Here is a 15,646-nt window from a genome sequence, read left to right on the forward strand (position 1 = left end):
GTTAAAAGTGGGTCAAAATCGAGTCCGAAGGAGTCGGTTACATACAAACATACATACATACAGGTGAAGCTAATATAAAGCGTGTGAAAAAAATGTCGCTACAACCCTTTTGGCCTCAGATTTAATTTATCGAATATTCGGTGTTCCTGTTTTTGTTGACTTTTGATCTAACACCTGATACCATGTCTGTTTCCTTACGATGTTTTCCTGCACCAAACGACCATAAAAAAAAAAGTTTATACATAGTTACACACATAAAAAAAAAGAAAAAAAAAAGCAGTTAAATGTATTTGTTTCAGCGGTCAATCTGTTAGTTGAATCCCTGGATGATGTGGCTGTCCTGCAGGATGGCCCGGTGGTCATGGACCCTGATCTCTTTCACAGCGTCCTCGATGATCTGCAGTTACGCGCTTTGTTAGAGGTATTAAACTTGCTCTAGATTAAAGGATTTTTTATGCATTTGGCTTGTGACCGGTCGTACTTGAATTGGTGTATGCTGATGTTAGTTATTTCAACTATGTATTTGTGTGTTGTTCCCATGAGAATGTAAGTGCGTGCTCCTATTTCACCATGCCTTCTGCTGATAGAGGACGAATCTTTGTGTTTAATTTATTTATTATTATTTATTACTTAGATGTCATGTGGAACATGGTGTAATGGTTGCAGCTCCTTACAAACCTTGTGTAAAACAAAAAACAATTAAAAAGAGTGACGGAGAGTTTATTGCCAGTTCTTCTCTTCCGTTCTACGCCCTTGATTTGAGAATTGGCAGTAAATGTAAAATTAGAAGCATTTAATGTATATTTCTTTTTTGGAGTTCATAAGTGTACACTGTGTTACCTATATGAATAAATTATTTTTGACTTTAATTTATAGACCTGTGTGCACTGCAATTAGCTTTTGACAGCTATTGAAGAGGGCGCACCAAGCCTAGAAATTACTAGTAATTCAAAAGATTAACTTTACTCCGTTTAAATTATATTTTAAGGTACTCTTACTTATACTAAAACTAAAAAATATTTCTTATTAAAAACAGGTCTATGACCGCATAGCGTGTACGGTAGTGGTGACGAGCGGTCGAGCGCCCGCAGCCGACGGCCGTGCACGCGCACGCGCCGCGTTGGACGCCGCTTCCCGCCCACGCGCCGCTACCGCTCCCGCCGGCGCTGCACCCGCTACTGCAGCCGCTATACACGAGTTGCGACGGGTGCTGGCTTCTCCATATGTCAAGGTATTGTAAAAGTAAACAGACGGAAAAAAATGTATTTTACTGTATTATCAAAAGATAAGCTTTAATTTGACCAGGCTTCCTTTTTCGGGTTGCTGTTATAGTCCACTAGTGCCGTTAAAATTAATAGGCAGACACAGTACATATTTTATCCTTATGATTATAATAATGAAACAATGATTGACGTTGGCAGACTAGAATTATTCGAACATACATAGACAAAGCACTCCTTTCTTTACATACAACTAGATGTCGCTAGTAGAACAGAATCATTATTTTGATACATATTTAAAAATAATAACCTTTTACAAATATTAAACGTCTTCCTTAAATATTTTGTATAAAAAATCTTAGTTTCTTAACACCAGAGACGCTGTAAAAATTTTCAAACAAATTACAAGTCATTCAGATTACTTGTTTTATACGTCAAAATAATGGTAGTCAAGTTTGTGCGAGTCCAAGAGCAATATATATATAAGTCTATTATATTAATATTACATTTATATCACTGTATTACCTTACGTTATTTAAAATTGATTTTCAGGTAGTTATACATGTACTAACTAGATGGCGCTAAGTGTAAACAAAGAAAAACTAAATTATCACTCTATCGTATATATTTTATTGGTCCCGTCACGGCTTTGATTTTACATTTTCCCCTTTTGTCAGCTAAAGCTGAAGTAGTATTGTCTATTATTGACATAACCTTTACACATTTAAAGAAAACACTTTTTTACCGGATTGAAGTTATGATTTTTTATTTTTAACATAATTTTAAATTCAACCGACGTTTCGCGTGCTTTACAGTGTGCGTGGTCACGGTGACTGAAGACAAAAGGTGTTAAATGTCAAAAAAGTATCACAGCTGTAGAAAAAGTTGTATTATCTGTATTTATTTCCCCGGAGTTGGTATCGACTAAAAGATGGAGGGTTTTGACAGAAATGGCAAAAATAGAGGACACCGTAAACGCGAAACGACGGTTTAATTTAAAATTATGTAAAATAATTGTAAATTTATAATAATACATAACTTCTATCCGGTAAAGAAGTGTTTTCTTTAAAGCTGAAGTCTTATTTTAATCCATAATCATGTCTTTTTACGAGTTTTCTTTTATTGGTTATTCGTAGAACTAAAATTGTTTATTCAAATATTTCGTCGTAATTTTTACTTCAAAGGATCAAAGCTACGTTAAGAAGATAAAAAAGTAAACTTTCAATTGTATATAGTAGGAATTAACATTTTAATTGCCCAAGGCGTTTAACGTATCTCAATTTAAAACGTCTCAGGATTAGAATTGCAAGAACGGCGACTTATTATTAATGAGTTCCAGTTGTTACGTCATAATTTATCCCTGTTAAGTTCGTAAAGTGTCAACCCTCTTTAATTTAAGGGTTAGTGGATTCGCCCTAAACAAAATTCCATTGTAATTGGTGATATTATTCCTGTATTGAATCTACGCTCGTAATTCAAAATTATAAGCTATTATGAATTATGGACCTAATATTTGGCTCGGTAAATGGTTTTATTACTCTCATCTGCCCGTTTTCGTTACAGCTTAAAGAAAATCAAAGTCAGATAAATGAGGATTTACTAAGAGTGTGGTTTTTATGAACAAAGGGGGAACAAATCTCTATAAAAATTAGTTGTGTCAGCATTTTCATAAATTCTCTCGTATTCTTAGCTTCTGTTTTTTTTTTAAAGACAATTCACACCAATTGACCTAGTCCCATGCTAAGCTGGTGAAGCTTGTGTTATGGGTAACGGATATACATACATATTATAGATAGATAGACATATAAATACATATTTAAACACCCAAGACCTAAGCACAACACCAAATGCTCATCACATCGATGGAATTAATGAAAGTCATACAAATCCTCACAACTGGTCGTATCAATAATGAAAACACAAAGTCAAAAAACAACAATTAAATAGATCGTCTTCACGAAATCCTAGCTACAGCTTCACTTGCACGAAATAGGATTAGATTTTTGCCTAATTTAATTACTTCCTTCATGATTGTTGTGCGTATGTTGAACTATTTGTGATTTTACTTAAAGTATTTGCTACAGTCAGTATAACTGTGTTTCGTTATTCTTGTAAAATGTGTATGCCATTATTTCGTTATGTTCAAGTCAAGGATATATCGAGGTATGTACTCAGTGCCTACTATTTATAGTTAACTTAATTTATTGTCAACCCATCGAACCGTGGGTGGTATTATTCGTATATTTAAATTCTCTTTGTTAGAATTTGTAGGGCCTACAGTTTAGGGGATATAAATTGAAAACCATATCGGGCTGCCTGGATATATGTAAATCTAAACATATATTAAATTATTATTATGTTATGTATCGTAACTTATCAATCACATATAGCGTTGGTTATACAACAATGACAACAATCGTCCATTGTGCGTAAAGGTTTCGCGGGCTTATTCCAAGTGGATTTTTCCTCATTTAAAGTGTGAAGATATGAAACGTTATAAGACTTGAAATTTAACGTTTGAGTCTTTTCTTCTGTTTTTTGCTTAAACCATAGCACTAAAGAAGGATTTTTGGATACTCCATGCCTAAAGGAACGAAGTGTGATGTGTATGTGAACGAAGTAAATTTGCAAGCACGCAAACCTGTGTATAATATTCTTCAAACTTTTCAAACAAACCTCACTCACTATTATAATAAAATAAATATTTATCGTTTATTCGCAAACACAGTGGTTCATTCAGATTGATTAAGTATAAAAAAAACCCGCAGAATCAGCCGTATAAAAATAGGCATTCAAATATCATATTAATTGTCATGATGGTTTTTGATATTAATTGACATTGATGTAAGTATAAAATTTCATAATTATAATTGTTGTGTTTCCCGACCTTTTTTATTAGCCTTACCCCATTCAACATACATAACTTTTAATTAAAAAATATAATCGTTTAATTAAACAAACATAAAAGATACCTATCACATTTTTTCTTTTTAGGAAGAAATTACTAGGAATTAACCATAAACAGTAAATAAAACATAGAATGAAAAACTTAAAAAACTTGAATAGACCCCCTTAACAATCAAATTGCCCCCCTGTCGGGCCCCACGTTGAGAAACACTTGTCTAAAATACTCTCCCACGCTATAAAGGCACCTTGTCTTTGAAATAGCAGTTGAAATTGTCAGTCTTATATTCGTTCATTATGTAGCTTATACAGATTTATTGCTTCATAACTTGGCTTAACATTTATCACAATGTTGCAAGGGTCGACAAATTAAATTAAACTTACTGTCATAACACTACCGAATCTTTGTGATTCGGCTCACGTATAAGGCTTGAATCTTTGTAAATAAAGGCTGGTAAGTGTAAATTTATTTATTTATACATTCACGACTTTGTCTCGAGTAGACAGAGACCACGGATCTCCACTTGCTACGTTCGCTTTCATGACATTTATGACGCATGTTCGTCGGTTATGGGTAATTTTGACCTGTTCTGTCTCTAGTACGTCCTGGATTTGGTCAGACAATACGTTCCCGACTTTCACCATGCACGGTTGCCTTGTATATCCTACTTGTAAGGCGCTTCTCATTTATCCATTCTAAATGGCCAAACCCTTTCGTATCTTAGACTGTACGTTCTCTTTTATAACACACTGCTAAAAACACAAGTAAAGAGCGTACCAATTCTTGAAAACCGGCAACGTGTTCTCACGCTTTCTGGCATTGCATAGGCGGCGGAGTATTACTAAACATGAGTGAGTCTGCTGTCCGTGTGCTTCATGTTTTATAAAAAAAACAATATCTATCAGTGGAGACTCAATAACTTCGGTCGGTTTAAGATTCATTCAAAATGATCGAATATCTTCATTACCTTATAAAATATAACTAAAAAACTTAAAGTTACACAAAATTCTTCAAATCTGTATTTCTTTAATTACCTAACTTTATCGGAAATAATAGTTAGCGAAACACCCAAGATAAACTTGGCTAGGACTCGCGAACAATTAAAAAAATATAATATGTGATCTCAACTAGATGACCTCAACTGATGAAGTGTGGTCATACCTTACCACCACTATTATACTTTTTTTTCTAAAACAGATCGGTTTTGAAAAGAACCAGCTTTGAAAACAGGTTAAAGGGACCCGACCTCATACAATAGCAAACAGATAAATTTCTGAACGAACCTTAAATACTTCACAACCAAGTGACAATTTTTTATTACTAATAAACAAAAGACCTCAATTTTTTTTATTAGAAAATTACATTATTTATGCTTATGTAATTGTTCTTTTTTAATTATATATCATGTTTCTCACCGTTTAAACCTTCCCTCAACTTCCACAAATATTTCAAGATCAGAATTACCCAAATCGGTCCATCTATTCCCGAGTTTTAGCAATTCATTGTAATATATATTCAGGTACAACACAAGATAAAAATATGTGGACGATGTTAATCTCGTTGTAAAATATTTATTCTCTCGTTTTCTCGTAAAAGAAAAACTTAATTCAGCACAGAGTCTGTCACACTGTGGAATATTCAAGAGATGGCGCAAAAACTTCAGTAACTGTCACATACAGTGGACTCGTTGAGTGTTCGTGAAAAATTAATACGTTCGGTATAACTTTGTTTTATGCACTAGAATCGTAATTACGTTTTCATACTTCATACAAATACAGTAATGTACGTATTGATGGAATTTTCGTTATTATAGAAGGTGCGGTATGAACTGTTTCATATACTTTAACGATAATATTGACTTTGGTTTATGCGAGTAATATAATGGATAATAATATATTGGTATAATACATACACAAAAAAAAGGTGGATAGAAGAAATAGAAGCGGTAGCAGGAAACGAATGGAGAAAGAGAGCCATAGACAGAGTCAGTTGGAAAAAGCTGGAGGAGGCCTTTACCCGTGAAGGGTTCCGATCGACGGTACTGAAGGAAGCTAGAATATAGAATAACAAGCAAAAGAAAGAAAAAATGTATAAAAATGTTAAATAATAATCTAAGCTGTGTATAATAATTTGTTTTTTTTGTCAAACGGGCTTTATTATTATTATTATTAATATATATCTATATTTAGACACTTTTATGCTTCTTTTTTATGTAACAGGAGTCAAATGGGCAGGCAGCTCATTTGATGTTATGTGATAACGCCGCCCATGGACACGACGGCTAGGAAGTGCATTACTGGCCTTTTAAGAGTTGCTACCCTCTATACTTGAATCGAATTGACCCTGAGTCGAATTTGATTGGATTCAGTAGGCGGCTGGTTCCACATAGTGGTGGTGTACGTCAGAAACTGCCTTAAAAAACGCTCAGTTTTGGAACGACGGACGTCGAAGTGATACTATTGATATGAGATACACTGCCAGCGACAACTTTCACAAATACAGTATTCCTTTATATTACTAGTAGTTATTGCTACAAGGGTTTGCATCGAAAATTTAGCAGCTGTTTTAAGTAAAATTCGATGTGTATTTGGATATACACCGAGGCTTAACAGTACCGATAGTTATTATTTATCGTTTACTTGGATTTTTGTGACTAACTTCTGCCTCATAGGGGGTGGGGTTAATTATATAAAAATTAATAAATAGCCTTTATTTTTGTTCTATAATCAGGATATTAAGTATATGTAATAATCTATTTAATATTAGTACACATTTCAGAGGGATGGAAGGCCTCCTCCAAATTCTTCCATTTGCCTCTTATCTTCGCTACAATTTTCCAATTTTTCCCCGCCTTGTCCTTTATTATTACCTTTTTTCCACCATTCACGGATAATGTAGCATTCTCATTTTGCCATTCATGTGATAGACATGGAAGTATGCATGTTACCTTAAATGATCTAAAAAGTACTAAATGTTAATTTTAAAAAATATTTTATTTGTTGTGTCCTATAATTATTTGACACGGCCGATGTCACATATGAGTTTATTTTTTGTTGTTTTGATATAACGCTAGTTAAGATGCAATTGAAATCACCCTTAATCATATATTATTCAGTGAGTGTATACTATTTGTGATGTAAAAGTCCCGCACTTCGAATGCGCACACTGTGTCTCAAGTTGCAGTCTTGTCTTCACACTCACAACTATGTTAAACTTTATGTAGAAAGAATGGAATAACTCTTCAAACTAGATTTGTATATGATTGATGCTCCATAATACGGATTTAAATGATCAAGACAGCCAGCGGCTATCCAAACTTAGTGACTCCGATTGTCTCAACGTTTATAAAGCTAAAATATGAAGCTAAAAAATAAATATAAAAGTGGAGACAGTCTGGCAATATTTAAATTAAGACTCTCTTGAGTGATCCCAGTTCTCTACGTAAATGAAAGTCCACCCAAGTTCTACTTCGATAATTCATCCTTGAAGCTCTTCAATGACCCACGACGTGATAAAAATTGTATCTTTAGTATATAAGTTCTCATGTGACTATTGTCTGTTATGAGAATAAATGTCTTTAAACCTAAGAAATGCCATCGATTTCAATTTTTTTTGTATTATTCTCTCCGAAGGACCATAAACTTATTCAAAACATTGAAAAGCAGATTGCATTTATCTATTTATAAACCTCACCTATATATACCCTATTCAGACTACAAACCTCCGTAAGGCTATTATTAGGCCTTCAAAAACCATACACCATATTAGCATTGCAAATTTTTAATTGCCTCTTGCGTTGAAACCAACGCTGATTAATTTAAAACTCGCTTAAAATTCGTTGGGCACCGACCTCTGATAGGGATTTTTTGCAGAATTAGCGCATAATCCTGAACGTCCACTCGTTAATCAGACTAATGACTTGACCTAACGTGGTTTTAACGTGTGATAACTGGCGACTTTTAGTCAAATATAAAATACGGATTGAGTTGCGTAACTTTTCTTTGGCTTTGAAGGGAAATCTTTAACCTTGATATTCGCGCACGCAGTTTCTTCTATACTTTCATATACATGATGGTGGCTACTTGTATGAATTGCCTACGATTTTCTTGTATATAAAACCTACTAAGATGAGCCTTTTGTGATAAATATTTTTTTTCTTTTCTAACAGTGGTTGCCTGGAAGAGATCGCTTGAAAGCGATAAGGCCGCCAGTTGCCTTTCCTTTACTTGTAATTTTGTTAAATTTTTATATCATAAAGCAACAAAGTGTAAAATAAAATAAATAATAATAATAAATAAATTTAGATTTTTGTCAAATCGTGTTTTGTTATTAATTATTGCGCTTTGAATCGTACTCTTAGTTAACTCTGAATCCAAAATTCTTAATAAATCTAAACTTGTATAAATGTATTTTACGCACTATCAATACATGTCCTTCTAACCTTAACCATGCAAATGCTGCTAAAATTATAAAAGATTATTTGAACGTTCAATTTCCGCAGTTTTCATTCAGTTTTCAATTTCAGTCTAGTGTTTGTCAAAATGGATAATAGATGCTTTTGAATGGAATCGACTCGCAAATCTAATTTAATTGGATCGTTTTCCGTGGTCGTTAGTTTGAATTGTATATAATAGGGTTTTGCCAGAATATAAGGCAATGATGTTATCGACTTGTGCACGCAATGTTTTAATAGGTAGAACATTGTTAGACGAGTTTTAAAATTGTCCACAATATATTTTAGTTTCTATGGGTGTAATTAACACTTACGTATACAGAGAAATAATTTAGAGGAAACCGCCATGTCTTAGATTTAAAAATTCATTTGATAGGTTAGGTTTCATGCCCTATTACGGGAGTTCATATATGAATTTCAGATGAACGGACCCATTATGTAATTCACTGTTTGTTTAGACTTTATATTTTATTTTAATAATTTTAATTAAGTTTCATATTTAGATAAAACTTAATATTAGGTCATAATTAAATTAATTTACAATTTTAAGAAAGGTTTTTAAAAAACGTTTATAACTATTACGCAGTACGTATTAAGTATCATTAATATTTATTAGTAACTCACGGTACTTTGGAACTCTGTTCAATATAACCTTGGATATACATAAAAATAATGCTACAATAAATCGTTGTAATACTCTTTGGTGGAATACGAAAATTTCATGTTTCAGTCGCTTCAGGTGAAACAAATGATGAACATCTGCGACCCGAAACGAAAAGCTCTCGAAAAATAGAAAATCACAAACGCTCTTTATATTTGACGATTTCCATGTTTTCAGTACCGCGAATGCAGTAAAAGTGAAAATGGAATTTTATAATGATCACCATGTACTCACAATACTAAAATAAGTTCTAAAACGAATGTTCGAAAGGACAAACTGTATTGGAGTAGATTTGGTTGTAATAGTTTACATAAGACGCTATATATCTATCAAAGTCAAATCATTTATTTCAATTATGCCTTTTTAAACGTCAAAAGTACATATTAAAAATATTTAAAAACAATACACTTTAGTTGCCCCTTCCAAATGGTGGTTTCATATGGAGAAGAATAGGCAAGAAACTTCCTCCTTACTCTTTTTAAATAGTTTTTAAAATATTTTGTACACATTGATTTGATAATTATATGTGAAGACTGAAGACCATGTAAAAAAACACTACTATACTAAAATAAAATGTTATAAAAAACAATGCAGCCGATAACTAAATTATTATGTACATTGTACATACATGGTGCTCACATATTTACAAATATAGATTTTACATTATTCTTTATACAAAATTAAAAAATTAACATACAGTCAAACAGTGTGTGAGTTACGTCAAAGTTGATTTCTTTAAAAAAAAAAAAAAACAAATAAAAGTTCCAGTTGATTTTGTATAGTTTGATTGTCCTATGGAGCAGGATCAAGTGTTTCCAAGCATTTATCTTAAATATAATCCTCAATATCTAGAATATATTTGAAGGCGGAGAATTATTTCGAAATTTGTCTATTTGTAGGTACGCAACCGAAAAGTCATGCTAGCACATACGTATTCAATGTATACAGACTATTTATTTTCTTTTTATTCATAGCAACAAAAAAAATATTTTTCATAATTTATAGTCGGATATTAATTAAGTCTATTTTGTTTTAATAAATGAAGAAAAACGTGGTTGTGACAAAATTGATGTATCGCTAGTCTCCAGGGAGCCCTTGTGTTGTGGGTAACTAGATTACAACCATTTCCTGGTACACGGTGAATGCTTACAACAATTTTTTAAAGAAAAAGTAGTCTTATTGTTACATCTAACCAAACACAAGTAGTATAAGATCTTAAGTATGCGTGAATGAGTATGAGAATGGCTGTGTGTGCGTATGTATTTGAGAGTTTATATGTAATTATCGATTTCAAAATAGCTATGGACATTGAAGCTTGAGACACAAATGACTCTCATACTACATTCAGTATAGTCTACTTAATATTTCAATACGAACATTTATTTCGAGATACTAATATAAATTAAATTCTGGTATAACAGGAGGCAGGGTAAATGCAATTAGGGCTCACTAACCGAACAATATGGGCCATGTCTCAGTTGATTCAATTTTAAACTTAGCATGCGGTTAGCTAGCTTAGTGTATGTACGTAAATAAAATTTTGTTGGTAGTACTTATCACTTATTGTCGTAATATTGACGGCTCTATTATAAAATATTATTTTTATCTTGTTATTCAATTCTATATATCCTAACAATTTTTAATTGAAATCAAGGCGTTAACTTATTAGTGATTTTGTTGATTTATATGCATAATTTAAAAGTTACATGTTTAATTTTAAAACTACGTAAGTGTATACCATTTTGACTTGTGTGTATAATATAATTGTTGAGAAATTTTATAATTAGCAGCTGTAGGAATATATAGGAATAATAGATAAGCAAATAAATAAATGTTTTTTTAACGTTTTTAGGCCCATAAATAAATAAATATAGCCTTGTAAGTTACATTTTGTCTTATTTCTACTTAGTTATTAATGAAATTTAGTTAAAGTAAATGTAAATATCATCATATTATTTCCTATTAGACACCGGTTTCTTGATCGTCTTACTTTTCAGCATAGGCCCAAGTGTACTCCACAAAGATCTATCTCTTGCTTTCCTTATCCATGTCGCTCCTGCCACCTTTTCAATATCATCTTCCCACCTACGATGTTGTCTACCTTTACTCGTTTTATGTCTAGGACACCATTCCATAACTTCTTTGGTCCATTATATATTACTTCTTATCAATTTTAGGCCCATACTATATTACAAGTCTTGTCTCTTATATCTATCCAAAATATAAAATTCTCGTGTCGCGGTGTTTGTAGTTAAACTCCTCCGAAATGGCTTGACCGATTCTCATGAAATTTTGTGTGCATATTGGGTATGTCTGAGAATCGGACAACATCTATTTTTCATCCCCTAAATGTTAAGGGTAGTCCACCCCTAAATTTGTTTTTTAATTTTTAGATGTTAACCATGTTCACCCCTCTACGATCAACCCCTATTTTTTATTATAAATGATATACATGGTAAAACGACGTTTGCCAGGTCAGCTAGTAATCTATATTAAATAGCGTCACTTAAAATGTTTTAAACAAAGTCTCAATTAAAACACCAGAACCTGAAGATATTCTGTTCATGTTTATCACAATATTCCGGGCCACTGAAATTTAACCTAGATTGGTCTATCAATTGAATCAGTCCCGTTTTCAACCAATATTGAGGATATTGTACGATATTCCTTTATTGACACCTAATTTGGTCTATCTTGGAAGGGACTCCGGTAATATCGGAAGTGTAAAGTGAAATTGATGTAACGAAACTTAATACTATAGAAAGGAACACTTAGAGAAAATTATATGAGTATTGTAAGACAATATTTAAATGGTTCAAGTACTAAGTCGTCTATTAAATTATATATTATTACTAGCTCATCCGACAAACGTCGTTTTGCCATGTATATCATTTACAATAAAAAATAGGGGTTGATCGTAGAGGGGTGAAAATTAGGGGTTGTATGTATTTTTTAATGCTGTATCATAAAAAAAAAACTAAAAATTAAAAAAAAAATTAGGGGTGAACTACCCTTATGGGATGGACCCTTATATATGGGATGAAAAATAGATGTTGTCCGATTTTCAGTTATACCCAATATGCACACAAAATTTCATGACAATCGGTCAAGCCGTTTCGGAGGAGTTTAACCACAAACACCGCGACACGAGAATTTTATATATTAGATAATAACAAGACTAAATTAATAAAGAAATTATACCTTAGTAAGTAGGTACTGAAGGTAGCTTAAGCCAGTAAAGACTTAGCTTTATTTATTTTTTACATACATTTATATAAATTGCTTAGATGACCGTTATAGGTATTGTAAGTGAACTTCTAAGATAACACTTGACCGAAATAACACTCGTTTTATTTTCAATTATTATATGAAAATTTAATTAAGTACCTATTTATTTTAAATTAAAATTGTCGATTCTGGGCTTTACAGCCAGCACAATCACAACTGATTCGATGATATTTGTCAGCGAATTTTTCATTCTACCAATTATTATATTATTTATTATTTAATTTAATTTACATTATAGCCGGTAATTATTATTCATCTAAAATGCTCGTATTGTTTTGTATTGTCGCTTCCAATATAAGGTTAGTTATTCATTAAGTTTCGTGGCACTTTCAAACTTCTAGATGCGAACGGTATGATTCTAAGAATTAGTTCTGTATTGAAATGCGAGTAAACTAGTAATGTTCACCGAAATATTGGTTCCAATAAATCTAGTCTACATAATATATCGAAGTGACGCTAGTCTTCATTATTTTTTTTATTAGCAAGAAGGTGACCCACTTTCTGCGTCTAACCTTCAACCTTCTAGAAAAATCCACGCCACAGCCGTTTGAACACATGGTTGAGAAGCACACGATAAGCTACGACGCTAATACTTCCATACCTAAATATGTAAATATATATTTTTTTTTCATGGCTCTGGCACGATTTGTGCATTAGCCAGCGTCATGTATAGGATTTTTATAATTCGTGCTTGTCTTTTAGAAATTCGACCGTGTCCTCCATGTACGGTTTAGGCACTCGCCCGGTACCGCACAACCATCCCAAAGGCCGAGAACAAATTTTAAATTAAATTAAAACTTGCCCTCGAACCGGGAATCGAACCCGGTACCCCTCACCTAACTGCCACTTAATAAGACCGCTAGGCTATGAGGCCCCTTATAAATATTAACATTTGTTTATGGATTTTGTATTTTCAAGTAGCAAACGCGTGGGACTACAAAGATCCCTAATCAAACACCTCCCACAACACTGACTCGATTGCTCTGTTGGAACAAAAAACCGAACATTTATTGTTTAACATTAATTAAGATTTTATAGGGCAGTATTTACGTACATTTTTCATGTCCCAGAATTTTAAAAGCTAATTAGAATTTTCGCTAGGTCGCGTTTTAACTGGAATGTATATTTTTAAATTAAATTTTAACGTGAATACTAAAAGCTGTAATGACCGTGTTATAACTAGAACTCGTCCTGGATTGTTCCTACAAATATATATTCCTTTGTTACATACCATAGATTGTAAAACGAGTTTGTCGTGTCGTCGAGTGTCGATCCAATATTTGGTTTAATAAAGATGCGGTATATATTTATTGGTATATGTTTCGTAACAGGTACTTCAGTCATTCGATAGAAATAATTAATAAAAATTAATCGAACAAAACACGATCTATTAGGAACTTCTTCCATATATAAAAGTAATAACGCGGTATTATCTTTAGTTTTATAATAAGGCCTGAAGAAAGTAATTAATATTGTATAATACAATGTAGGTATCGTCCAGTGTCAACATGTCACTTATTAGAAATGCGAATGTTGCTTTTGTATACTTTATTGACGTATCAAGAAATTGCTGCAGTTCTTAAAGATTTCGAATGGTGACCAGTTCTAAATCGTAACATATTTCGGCGGCGTCGCATTTGTTTCACTTAGTTCTCCAAGCTCGTAGCTGGTCCTGGATTATGTCTGTAAATACAGTCATTTTTATGTGTCCACCGTTCTTACCGGGATTTCAAGATTTACGACTCACTGAAACAACATTGAGCCTTTTCTAAATATATTCGTTTTCTTACTTTTTTATGTTAATGTTTGGAGACGACGATAGAAATACCTATATGTTTATTTTTTATTTACGCACACATATATTAAAATTTATATTCTTTTGTACAAGGCAGCTGGAGATAGTGAAATCTGGTTGGGTAGGCCTTTTTGGACATACCTGGATCAAGTCCAGAAAGGAGAAGGGACCAGTTAAAAGTACCCATGTGAATGGTGTCAATAAGTGGAATACCATTATGAATTATTGAATATTTGCTCGAATGGTAAAGGAAAACATCGTGAGGAAACCTCCTTGTCCAACCCAAAAAAGTCGACGGCATGTGTCAGGCACAAGAGGCTGAAATCTGAAGCCAAACCTAAAACGGTTGTAGAGCCACTGATTTATTTTATACCATTATGTAAGTAAGCAGGTTACCACCACCTGTTGGTTAAGCGTGCTCTTCAATCTGGCTGTGGATCAATAGGGTTTTCTATCTATGTGCGCAATTAGCACTTTCTCGAACGGAGAAAAGAAGAAAACGGCTTAGACGAAAAAAAACTACAACTTTTGGCATCGAAGCATTATCACCCATTTATTTATTTTTACTTTGATATTGCGTTCATGTGTACAAAATTATGTATTACATAGAATCATTCAGTTACCTATTCGAGACATAATAAAACAGATATATAAAGATATTTTTAAATCAAGTAAACGTTATACTCTAACTTGATAGTTGAATGTTCGACGCCTTCAGTTAACAAGTAAGTTACTGAGGTTGAAACTCGAAAATGGAATGGAAATCTTTGATGTAAACGCTGCAAGTCGTAATTCAACGTTACAACGATTTGTTGTGGTATACTCAATGAAGTGAACTCCAGCCAACTGGATCGATACTGATAACTTTAAGGCGTCTTGGTTAGTAACGTAAAATGTATCCAAACGAAGATAAAAAACGATCGCAAGCATCATCCAATGCAGACAGTATTAGATCAATGTAGAATAATCGTTCCTCGCCATAAGTTTTATAATAATAATTAATGTTAATAGAAAAACAAATTAAATGGTTTATTAATCCCTAACACAGGTTCTCGAACTTAAAAGGGATGTACTAAAATATAGATTTAAGACTATTTACTTAATAAAGAAATTTTTGTTTTTGTTTTGTTTTGTATCCATATAACCCTTTATGGGTCTTCAGATTTCATCCGTTTCTTTGGTCATTTTTATTTCCTAGACATGTTGATGATCAGCCTTCTGTCTGACAAGTGAAGTCGATTTTTGGATGTAAGTAAGACATAATTGTTTCGTCACGAATCACGATGTTTTCCTTCACCGTGCGAGCGCACATAAGTAGGTACAT

General features: G+C 32.9%; 1 protein-coding gene across 6 annotated transcripts in view; it reads left to right on the plus strand.

The window, feature by feature from the left end:
* LOC125057956 (peripheral plasma membrane protein CASK) overlaps positions 1–15,646 on the plus strand; it is a 201,849-nt gene that overhangs the window by 8,214 nt on the left and 177,989 nt on the right. For all 6 annotated transcript variants that reach the window (XM_047661920.1, XM_047661922.1, XM_047661924.1 and 3 more), the window contains 2 exons: positions 300–421; positions 1,037–1,231. In XM_047661920.1, coding sequence (XP_047517876.1) covers positions 300–421; positions 1,037–1,231 — 317 coding nt within the window. The remainder of the gene's footprint in view (positions 1–299; positions 422–1,036; positions 1,232–15,646) is intronic.

Source organism: Pieris napi, chromosome 17 (genome assembly GCF_905475465.1).
Source record: "Pieris napi chromosome 17, ilPieNapi1.2, whole genome shotgun sequence".
Taxonomy (NCBI): domain Eukaryota; kingdom Metazoa; phylum Arthropoda; class Insecta; order Lepidoptera; family Pieridae; genus Pieris; species Pieris napi.